This window comes from Elephantulus edwardii, unplaced genomic scaffold (genome assembly GCF_000299155.1).
Source record: "Elephantulus edwardii isolate Elephantulus edwardi_28Jun2011 unplaced genomic scaffold, EleEdw1.0 scaffold00038, whole genome shotgun sequence".
Lineage (NCBI taxonomy): Eukaryota > Metazoa > Chordata > Mammalia > Macroscelidea > Macroscelididae > Elephantulus > Elephantulus edwardii.
Genome location: NW_006399788.1, coordinates 9,789,435 through 9,801,880, shown reverse-complemented (window position 1 = coordinate 9,801,880; position 12,446 = coordinate 9,789,435). Strand labels below are relative to the sequence as shown.

Genomic DNA, 12,446 nt, shown 5'->3' with positions numbered 1-12,446 from the left:
TTATTGTGGAGTTAAGCATTAGTTACAGTGTTGACCCCACCCTTAGCCCAGAGCCTTGACCCACTTACTTTCACTTCCCAGTTCCACCCTCAGCCAGAATAACCCTTCGCATCTGCCAAGTCCCTTCAGAAAATATCTTCCATTGTCCAACCCATGATCTGACAGCTTGTATCTTATCCTTTCTTGGCTTCTGTGATTCCAAAAACGTCAATGAGCTATGGGCTGAAAGCCTCTTATTTAGTGTCAATCAAGACTTAGTGGAAGGCCTTTGTGTTTAAAGGTTGGTTAAACAATCAATTGGGCCTTGGGCCCGGTGTTAATTGTGTTTGGGACTAACATTCTTCTAAGTGGTAGAGGACTGGTCTGGTAATTTGCTGTACTGAGGTAACTTGGGGTTGCTGTGATGGTGAACACTGGGCCACTGTTGTGTTCACTGGGTAACCATGGTGGGCAGGGTTTGGTGGAACTCCTAGATTAAGACAGGCTTCGAAGTAGGAGTGGCATCCACTTCCTAAACAACATGCCTCTGGAAACTCTACGAACTTAGAGAAACTTAATAGTTATAGAATAGGGTTTATAGGGTTGCTATGAGTTGTGTTTGACCGAGCAGCACTTAAAAACAGCATATGCTAAGATTAATAGTACACTATTCATCAGAAGTCTCTAGCTAATATAATAATACATCTTTATTCAGTTATATAAATCCATAACATCTGCTATTAACAGCTCCCTCCATGACTCAGTTCCCCAATTCCTCTATGATATTTTGAATTCAGTTTCACTAACCCATCAGGGGAAAGACTTATGTTACTGCAGGTATGCTGGCTGTTTTTCTCCTCAGAAATTGGGGAGCAATGAGCCAGCCTGCATGTAGCAGGATGCTTAAACACAGTAGCGCTGAAGCCCCTGGTGTTTTCATATTCCCCTCCCACCCACCCCTCAGAGTGTAGAGTGCTGTCTTAGATTGATCCTCCAGCTGTTGCTGATTTGCAAGACCATGCCAATTTGTGAGACCATGCATCTGCAATTAAGGTAGTTGGAGACAAGAGGGGGCTAAGTTAACAGCTAAAAATCCATCTTTAGGCTAACACTGCATGCACATTTTAGAAATTAGTCCTTTATTGGGTATATAATTTAAAAAGAAAGAACCCAAACCCAAACCTCCAAGTATCTGGGTTACTCTTTTATCATTTTAATACAATCTTTTGACTTTAGAGACTTTGGACTAAAAAATCTTAAGGCTTAAAAGACTGTTTATTTCCCATTGAATACAAATACTTTTTATGAGATTCCAGTCACCTAATTTATCTCTTGTTTATGCATTTTAATTATATTTGAAGAGAACTCTGCTGGCTTCTTGATAAGAATAAGACCCAGAGGCATATAGTTTGAATCCACCAGCTGCTTCTAGGGAGAAAGATTGGTAATCTCCTCCCATACAATATACTGGTTTTAAAAACCTGCTGAAATGCCAGCTATGAAACTCTTCTAATTTGAGGCTGCATAAGAACAATGGTCACATTTAATGAGAATCCCTGATGTCAGAATGTGGTCATAGACCAACATGTTGGTCTTTAAATGAAAGATTAGTGGTTTGAATCCATCAGCTGCTCTGAGGGAGAAAGATTATCAGTATAGCCTCAGAAATCTGATGGAGCATTGCTAGGGGTCACATTTGACATAAAGGCAATGGATTTAGTTGTACTTGATATTTTTTTTAATTAAGTTCTGTAGTTTTGCTACCATGATATTTCTCTCTCAAAAATTTTATAGCTTCAGTTTTTGACATTAAAGTCATTAGGAGCAGTGGTGGCTCAATGGATTAAGTGTTGAACTGCTACTGAAAGAGTGGCAGTCTAAATCCACCAGTTACTCCCCAAGAGTCTGCTTTGGAAAACATTTACAGCCTTGAGAATCCTAAAGTGAACTTCTACTCTGTCCTAAGAGGTCAACATCACTTGAAATTGCCTCAATGGTTTTGAATTTAGTTTCTCAGAAGAGCAGTTAGACTGATGAGTCACTTTTTGTTTTGTGTATGCTATGAGATATTGAAGTGTCCTTTTTATTTTCCTAGAAATAGATGATTGGTTTTGCCAATTTAGCACTATTTGTTAAAAAACAAACAAACAAAAAACCCACCACCCAAAAAACCCAACCAACCAAAACCCCCCCATTTATTCCTTATAGAATGAATTGGGACTCCTTGTTCAAAATTAATTATTCATATATGGATTTATTTCTGAATTTTCAATTCCATTTCACTAGCCCATATGTGTCATTTATACTGTATCTGTATGGTATGTATGTGATCAGGGAATGTGATGCATCATACATTTTTCTAATTCTTCAGTATTGCTTTAGCTATGTGGAACTTCATAATTTCCACCTAAAATTGGTGATTAGTTTTTACATTTTTTGTGAAAAATGTAAAATGATTTTATTTTTATAGCAGATTCATTTGTATTGAACCTCTTAGTTTTCAACACAAAGTAAAAAATCAGCTCTCTTTAAACAACATTTTGCAGAATTATAGAACAATATTTTAAATTTGAACTGTTTCTAATAAGGGATAAGGTTTCTCAAAAATTGGCAAAGAAGCAGGTTTTACATGAACTCCTTCAACTACCTTATAAACAATAGTTACCAACTCTAATTTTCTTCAATGCTAATTTTTATCATTGTTTATACTGTTTTTAGCTCTAAAGCATGACTAATTCAATTAATATTTAAGCAGTCAGAAAATCAAAAGACAAATTGTACTGGGAAAGTCTACATCTCCAGAGTACTGAAGAGGAACGATATCAGTTTGGAGACTAATGTGCACCTGATCTAGGCCATAATCTTTGCAATTACTTAGTATGCTTCAGAAAGCTGGACAGTGACTATGGATGATAGAAGGAGAATTGATGCCTTTGAGCTGTCATGCAGGAGAAGAGTATTTAATAGACCATGGACTCCTAAGAGAACAAAGAGGTTCATCTTAGAAGCAAGGATATTGAAACTTCATCTGACATACTTTGGGCATGTTGCAAGGAGAGAGAAGTCCTTGGATAGGGATATTATGCTTGGAAGGGTGGAGGGAGAGCACAAGAGAGGAAGACCCTCAATAAGATGGATTGACTCAGTTACTGGGTTAATGGGGGCAGGCGTGTCAGGGACAATAAGGTTGGCTCAGGATAGAGTATGGTTCAGAGCTACTGTACATAAGGTTGTTATGAGTTAATGGCACATAACAAAAACATCATAAAAAATAATCTGCTATAAATCAGAGAGCTGGACAATGAATAAGGATGATAGAAGAAGAATTTATGTCTTTGAGTTGTGGTGCTGAAGAAGATTATTGACTATACCATAGGCTGTCAAGAGAGCAGATATTTCTTGGAGAGCGTGTAATAAAAGTGCTTCTTGGAGACAAGGATGACGAAGCTTCATCTTTCACACTTTGGACATGTAGCTAGGTGAGGCTATTCATTGGATACAGAAATCATGCTTCGAAAGATGGAGGGTCAGCAAAGGAGAGAAAGGTTTCCAATGAGATAGACTGATATGATGACTTTAGCAATGGGCTTGAGTGTTTCAGAGATGGTGAGGATGGCACAGGATAGAGCAAGGTTCAGAATGGCTGTTCATAGGGTCACCATGAGTCATACTAAACTTGAAAGTAACTAACAACAACAATGGGGAATATCTGGAATGATCAAGGAAACAGCAAAAGAAGTTGAAGAGAATACAATGAAAGTGTCACTCTACCTAAACAAATTGGCCAACGCTGAAATATTTCAGGAAGTACCATATGATCAAGAGCCAGTGATAATAAAGGAAGAAATTAAATGCACTGAAGGAATTGGCAAACATAAGGCCCCTCAACAATTTGGAGGACCTAGTCGACTGCCTGGAAGAGATCAATGTTTGTTCCCATTCCCAAGAAAAGAGATCTAACAGTGTGGAAATTATCAAACAATACTTTGGACATGTTGTAAGAAGGTACAAGTTCATGGATAAGGACATCATTGTTGGGAGGGTGGAGGTACAGCTCAGGAGGGGAAGACCCTCTATGAGGCAGATTGATTCAGTGACTGGGGTAATCTGGGTGAGTGTGTCGGAGACAGTGCGACTGGCACAGTACAGAGCGGGGTTTACAGCTGTTGTACATAGACTTGCTATGAGTCTCAAGCTACACAACAACAACAACATTAATATCACATGTAAGAAAAAATATTGTTGACAATCATTAAATATGGCTAAAACAGTACAATATCATTAATATCACATGTAAGCAAAATATTGCTGATGATTATTAAATATGGCTAAAACAGTACATAAAAACAGAAAATTTCCAGACTTCCAAGCTGGATTTAGAAGAGGTGGTGGAACCAGAGATATCATTGCTGATGTCAGATGAATCTTCGATGAAAGAAAAGAATACCAGAAGCATATCTGTTTGTGCTTCATTGATTGTGGGGATCACAACAAATTATGGGTAACATTGAGAAGAAAGGGAATTCTATGACACTTGATTGTGCTCATGCAAAACCTATACCTAGATCAAAAGGCTGACGTGCAAACAGAACAAGGATACACTGCATTGCTTAAAATGAAGAAAGGTATGTATCAGGGTTGAATCCCTTCTTCATATGTATTTAATCTATATATTGAACAACTTATTCAAGAAACTGAACTCTATGAAGGATTGAAGGAAGACTCATCAATAACATTTATTATGCAGATGACAAAATCTTGAGGATGAGAAGCTCTTGCTGCAGAAGGTTAAACACTGCAGCCTTCGATATGGATTGCATCTCAATCTCAAAAAAACAAAACTCATCACCACTGGACCAAAGGCAACTTCATGATGGATAGAGAAAGGTGGAGACTGTCAGTGACTTCATCTTATTTGGATTTACTTTCAACATACTTGATACCAGAAGTCAGGAGATCAGGAGACATAGGACATTGTAAAAGTCTCTAGTCAGGGACCTCTGAGCAAGAGCCTATGGTGATGAAAGAGGAAGTTCAAATTGCTCTGAAGGAATTGGCAAGAAACAAGGCTCCAGGAGTTGACGGCATACCAACTGACATATTTCAACAGATACTGGCCTGGATGCACTCACTAAGTTGTGCCAAGAAATTTGGAGAACAGCCAGCTGGCCCACTGACTGGAAAAGATCGATATTTGTTCCCATTCCAAAGAAAGGTGAGCCAACAGAGTGTGAAATTATCAAACAATATCATTGATATCACATGCAAGCAAGATTCTGCTGAAAATTATCCAAAACCATTTGGAACAATATGTCAACAGAGAACTGCCACATGTGCAGGCTGGATTTAGAAGAGGTCGTGGTACTAGGGATATTACAGCTAATGTCAGATGGATCTTAACAGAAAGCAAAGAATACCAGAAGAATGTCTATCTGTTCTTCATTGACTATACAAAGGCTTTTGATTGTGTGGATCACAACAAGCTGTGGCTGACTCTAAGAAGAATGGGAATCCCAGAACATTTGATTGTGCTAATGTGAAACTTATACTTGGACCAAGAGGCAGTTGTCAGAGCAGAGCAATGAGACACTACATGGTTCAAAATCAAGAAGGGGGTTCGTCAGGGATGAATTCTGTCTCCATAACTTTTCAATCTGTATGTAGAACAGATCATCCGAGATGCTGGGCTTTACGAAGAGGAATGTGGCATCAGGATTGGTGGAAGAATCATCAACAACCTGTGTTATGCAGATGACACAACCCTGCTTGCTGAAACTGAGGAGGACCTGAGGCACTTGCTGCAGAAGATCAAGGACTACAGACTCCTATATGGACTGAAGCTAAATGTCAAGAAAACAAAGATTCTAACCACTGGGCCAATTGGCAGCATCAGCATGGATGGTGAAGAGATTGAGATAGTTAACAGTTTTAATTTACTTGGCTCCACAGTCAACACTCTTGGTAACAGTTTTAATTTACTTGGCTCCACAGTCAACACTCTTGGTAACAGCAGCCAGGAAATTAGGAGACGAATTGCATTGGAAAAGTCGGCTGTGAGGGACCTCTCAAGAGTACTGAAGAGCAACATTGTAGGGCTGGAGACTAAGGTGCGCCTGATCTGGGCTATAGTCTTCGCAATTATGTGCTGTGTATCAGAGACTTGGACAGTGAATAGGGTTGATAGAGGATTGATGCCTTTGAGCTGTGGTGTTGGAGAAGAGTGTTGAATATACCATGGACTGCTAGGAGAACAAACAGGTTTGTCCTGAAGAGGGTGAAGCCAGAGTGTTTCCTGGAGTCAAGGATTCTGAAGCTTCGTCTGACATATTTTGGGCATGTTGCAAGGAGGGACTGGTCCTTGGAGAGGGACATCATGTTTGGCAGAGTGGAGGGGAGGTGAAGGAGAGGAACACCTTTGGTGAGATGGATCGATTCTGTGACTGGAGCGGTGGGAATAAGTGTGTTTGAGATGGCTAGGTTGGCACAGGATAGAACAGCATTTAGAGCTCTTGTACATAGGGTCGCTATGAGTCGCAAGCGACTCGATGGCACATAACAACAACAACAACAATGATAGTTTGAGGACTAACATGCACTTGATTCAGCCCATGGTCCTTTCAATCACTTGCTATGCATCTGAGAGGTGGCCAATGATTAAGGATGACAGAAGAAGAATTGACTGCTTTGAACTGTGATGTTGGAGAAGATTACTGAAGATCACATGGATTTCAACAGAAGAAATAGATATGTCTTGGAGAAGATGCAGCCAGACTACTCCTGGGAGGCAAAGATTATGAACCTTCATCTCACATACTTCGTGTATATTGCTAGGAAAGGCTATTCCTTGGAAAGGCACATTATAGTTGGAAAGATGAAAGAAAGGAAAACCCTTGTTCAAATGGGTTGACACAATGACTACATCAATGGACTTGAGTATGTCAGAGGAAAGCACAGGATAGGACTGTTCAGAATGGTTGATTGTAGGGTTGCTATGAGTCATGCTCAAGCCGACTGCACCTAACAATGCACCTATTCCTATGCCAGAGTTCAAAGGCATCTATTCTCTGCCTCCTTATTAATTGGACAAGCTTCAGGTGCATAGCAATAATGGAAAAGACCATGGTTAAGATCAGGAGCACTTTAATTTTTAAACAGACTTTGTTGTAAATGTATATACTTGATTTTTAATAATTACTGTTTTTAACAATCAGCTAGTATTTTTCCTGAAAATTTAAGAGTGTGTATTCATGAGCCAGTGTATTTTACAGCACATAATTAACAGTAATGTTTCTATTTTAAGAAATTCATCTCTAGAAAAATCTCTGAATATGAGTTAAAAGGAGAATATTTTTACTGAACCTTTGTTTCTGGGAGGGATTGGATGTAAATTTGTATCTGATTGGACTTCTATACCTTGTCAAGCCAGGCAGTGACCTGAGAGGCAACCTCCCTTGTAGCAAGGGCAGAGCAAACCCACCCTTAACAAAGAGGAATGATGGGCAGACAGCTAGAAACTGCAAGTAGGCAGGGCTTTCTGGCAGGCAAGTGGCATCAAAGGCAGATCTTGAGAAGAGTGCCTAAGTTTATAATCTCCAACCCCAAGCACTTATGGAAATATGAGTAACTTTTAAAAAGTATTTAAAGGGAGAAACTCTAACATATATCGTCTTCTTGTGTATTTGGTGTCCCATCATTGAGTTTTAGGCATTAAAATATAAATGACATAACTTTTTCATCCTCAAGTAATGATGCTTAATGATCTGGGGCAAACTGTCCAATGATCAAAGTGGAAATGTTTGAATTATGTTGGGCCAGTTAGTTCAACATCAAGCTCAAAACATCAAATAGTCTAAAATATGTTTGTTTTCTAAAATGATCTGTAAAATCTCTGTTTTGCTGCTTCAGTAAAAAGTCAGGAGTTGAATCCACCAGGTACTCTATAGGAGAAAATGAGGCAATCTGTTAATGTTTAGATGTACAGACTCAGGAACCCTCGGGGGAGGGGTTTCCATGAGTCAGAATCGACTCAGTAGCAGTAGGTTTGGTTTAGCTTTATGTTTCATTAGAAGCCTCTGAATGGTGCAACTGTTACGTGCTCAGCAACAAAGGAAACAGACTGACGTTTGAGCCAAGAGGTGACTCAGAATAAAGACATGGTAATTTGCTTTTTTTAAAAAAAGCTGTTGAAAACCATAAGGAAAAAAGTCATTATACGTTGGAAATGACAGTATGGCAAATAGTTTTAACTAGCATATTTTACTACATCAATAGATGAGTAAATATTCCTTGATGGCTGCTTTAAAATGTAAATCTTGTAGACTTTTTAAAAAAAATAAACTCCACACGTGTTGGTGAAAGCGATATATAAATAATTACACAAGATAAATGGTAAGTGCTTATCTGTATTTAATCTAGATATAGTACATAGAAATACTACATGTATAAGAGCACAGGGAAGAATAAAGAATGTGAGCTCTACTTCTTTCAAATCACTAACTGGTCTTTTCTCAAAGGCTGGATTTGCAAAATGAAATGGCTTAAGATACAAATTACTTGTAATTTTACAACTCTGGATTGAATCTGCGCAACTCAGCAGTGCATTTTGAGCTGTTTTTGCCAATGTTTAATTCTTTTGGTTTCCAAAGAGAAGAGAAAAAGTGCATAAAAGACCAAGTCTTAAAATAGAGACACATTTTTAAAGTACATAAATTTTCCTGTTAGCAGACTGATAAATGAAAAAAGAAGTAACTACAGTAGTGAAAATGCATGCGATTCTTAGCACAAGTCTAGTTTTCTGATTCTTGTCCTTGAAATCATTATCTCCAAATGAAGACTTTCATTCACTCTCTGTTTAAAAGAAGGGAAAATGTTAGCTCATCAATAATTATAAAATATTAAGTAATAGGCATTCATAAAAAATGTATTCACCTTAAATAATACTAATAGACCTACTGAGAAACAGTGTATTAATTTCATTTTACAGATGGTTTTTGTTATTGGGTGCCATTGAGTCATCTGTGACCCAACCCTATCATAGCTATGAACCCTGCCTTGTCTTGAACTAGTCTCACTGACTGACACAACTACCTGAATTACCCTAGTTATTGTATTAATTGATCTCACTACCATTCTATGTATGATATCTTTCTCTAAGGACTGATCTCTCCTGGCCACATGTCCAAGTATATGAGACAGAGCTTCAGAATCCTTGCCTCCAAGGAGAAGCTTAGCTTCACCCTCTCCAAGACAAACCTGTTTGTGATTTTGGTAGTCCATGGAATGTTCAGTACTCTTCAGCACCACAGCTCAAAGACATTGATTCTTCTTCTGTCATCCTTATTCATTGTCCAGATTTCTGATGCATAGCAAGTAATGGCAAAGACTATAGCCTGGATCAGGCACACCTCAGTCTCTAGATTGACATTGTTGCTCTTTTACACTCTGGAGAGGGCCCTGACAGGAGATTTTTTTAAATGATTTTTTTTTATTTCCTGACTTCTGATGCCAAGAGTGTTGATTGTGGAATCACATAGGCTGAAATTGTTAACAAACTCAATCTCTTCTCCAACTATCATGGTGTTGTCAATTGGCCCAGTGGTGAGAATTTTTGTTTTCTTGATGTTGAGCTTCAGTCAATATTGGAGAATAACACCTTGACCTAAATCTTTATAACTGTTATTGGCAGAGCTGACAAGTTATTAACAGCAATTGACATTTCTACAGGCAACCTCAGATTTCTTTCATATTACCAGATTGTCTATTAAGCTCAATAATCAAGTAGGGCAACCTCACACTTGCCTACCTACCATTCTAAACCATTCTTAGCAGAGTGGATTAATTTGGTGCTTGATGGTGCTTTGTAAAAAGAAATGAGCCATACTACCTAACACATTTTCTGGCTCTCTCTTAAGGAATACTGGTGTTTGAGTCATTTAATCTTTTAACAATCCATCTGTATGTTCAATTCTAGAGCATAATCAAGGTTGAGGAAAGAGAATAACTTCCTCTATCTTGAGTCTTTTTTCTATTATTTCTTTTCCTCATTTTTTTAGATTTAAAAAATAAAAGGAAATATCATATTAAGATAAATGAATTGTCCTAGACCAACTAATATAGGATTGTGTGAAATATAAAAATAATGAGTGAATTGTGAATTATTCAAGCACATTAAAATAGATATAATAAAATCTTTGAGTGTGTCCTTAAATGTTATTGATTTCCTTTTACCTTGGTGGGTATTTTTGTATTTTCTTTTTTTTTAAAAAATTTTCTAGACATTTTGATTTAGTATTGTAATTTGAGTGGAAGTTTACAGAACAAATTAATTTTTAATTCAACCATCCATGTACAATCTTATCACATTAATTACCATATCCTGAATGGAATTACACTTTCCCATTTCCTCCTTAGGCTTCTGATTTCCATTAATTTGTTTATATTTTTACATAAATGTTGCTTATATTCTGACTGCCTTGAAGATTATAATGATCAACTTTGAACTAATAATAAAATGTGCTCATCAATGAGGATTTAATAAGTAAAGTTTGTATTTTTAAAATAAAATTGGTTTATACTGATCTATACACCTCATGGCAGGAATTGATGGATCTTTTACCAGGGTTCAGCTGTCCTAGTCTCACAGATAACTAAGTGGGCATTATACATATAGTTGTTATGTGCCATCGAGTCCCATGTGACTCATAGAATCTCTGAACCCTGCTCTATCCTGTGCCAATCTTACTGTCTCTGACACACCTAGCCCCATTATCCCAGTCACTGAACCAATCCATCTCATAGAGGGTCTTCCTCTCTTGTGCTATCCCTCCACCTTCAAAGCATGATGTTCCTCTCCAAGCATCGGTCCCTCCTTGTAACATGCCCCAATATGTCATACAAAGCTTCAGAATCCTTGCCTCCAAGGAGCAGCCTGGTTTCACCCTCTTTAAGACAAACCTGTTTGTTCTCCTGGTAGTCCATGGTATATTCAATACCCTTCTCCAGGACCACAGCTCAAAGGCATCAATTCTCCAATTGTCCAATTATCCCTGTCATTGTCAAGCTTTCTGACACATAATAAATAATTGCTAAGACTATGGCCTGGATCAGGCGCACATTAGTCTCCAGACTGATGTTTTATTGCTCTTTAGTACTCTGGAGATGTCCCTGGGAGTAGACTTTCTCAGTGCAATTGGTCTTTTGACTTCCTGGTTGCTAGCACCAAGGGTGTTGATTGTGGAGCCAGGTAGACAAAAGTTGTGAAAAATCTCAATCTCTTCATCTATTATGATGCTGCCAGTTGGCCCAGTGGTGAGAATCTTTTTGATGTTGAGCTTCAATCCATGATTAAAGTTGCAGTCCTTCACCTTCTGCAGCAAGCACTTCTGGTCCTCTTCAATTTCCAAATATACATAGATTTACAAATTAGTTACTCAGATTCATAACTATGGCTTTTGTTTCCTTTCAAGCATTCAGTAACTTTTTAAATTTATAATATCCTTCTTAAATATAAAATAAAAGTGAGAAGTATTTGAAAAAAAAATAGATTAGTATCTTACATGGCTTGGTTTGTAGCATCTCCCTTACAATTGGGTTCAGGTTTCAGTTTGCAAGTCAACGCTTCACAGCAAGAGTTGGTACATTCCTTAAAAACAAAAATACATGAAAAAAAGTAGGTTAAATCTTTTCTCCAGAGATTTTGTTCATAGAATCCTAGTTGAATTTGGAAATGAAACCTAACATTTAAATTTACGCTGTAGTCCAAATTCCAGTGGGAATAACCAAGAAACTTTAATAATTGGAAAAAATTACAGATAATGAAAAATAACATTACTGAGTCCAGTAAAAGAATAATCAATGGAATACTCTTAAGTAAATTGATATAGATTATTTTATTAGTATATTAATTAAGGAAATATATTATGCAATCTATTGAAAAATAGAAAAGACAGAAAATAGAAATTATTTTACCAAGTTCATGCAATTCTGATTGAGAGATGGTAACAAATACATATACACACTTTTTATTGGAGTACACATGCAAAAGCTTAAATGAGATAGTAGCATAGCAATTGTTTATTCTCCATTAAACGACATATTTTTTATTCAATCTTCCAAACACTTTATTGCAAATGTGAGAGACCACTGGGAATTCTCTAAAACCTACCTCCTAAGCTGTATTTTTTGAAAACCTAAAATGTTAAAGCTGACTCAACTCTACTTAATAAGTTATATATTTCATCACACTAAGAGATTGAGGGGAAATGAAAGTAATATTATTAAAATACATGACAAAATTAACTTTGTAAAACAGTTAATAAATTAAAGGTATCATCCAGGAAGAGTGCAAATGGTCATTGCAAAGACAGAAGAGGAAGGAAAGACCAAAATGGATGTCAGAAGATACTCTGAAAATTGCACTGGAGCTCAGAGAAGCCAAAGCACAGGGAAGAATTCAAGATACTAAAGAG

General features: G+C 37.4%; 1 protein-coding gene across 1 annotated transcript in view; it reads right to left on the bottom strand.

Annotated features, from left to right (window-relative positions):
• Positions 1-11,530: 11,530 nt before the first annotated feature.
• ADAMDEC1 (ADAM-like, decysin 1) overlaps positions 11,531-12,446 on the bottom strand; it is a 23,095-nt gene continuing 22,179 nt past the window's right edge. Inside the window, exon 13 of the mRNA XM_006884913.1 lies at positions 11,531-11,620. Within this exon, the coding sequence (XP_006884975.1) occupies positions 11,531-11,620 (90 nt within the window). The remainder of the gene's footprint in view (positions 11,621-12,446) is intronic.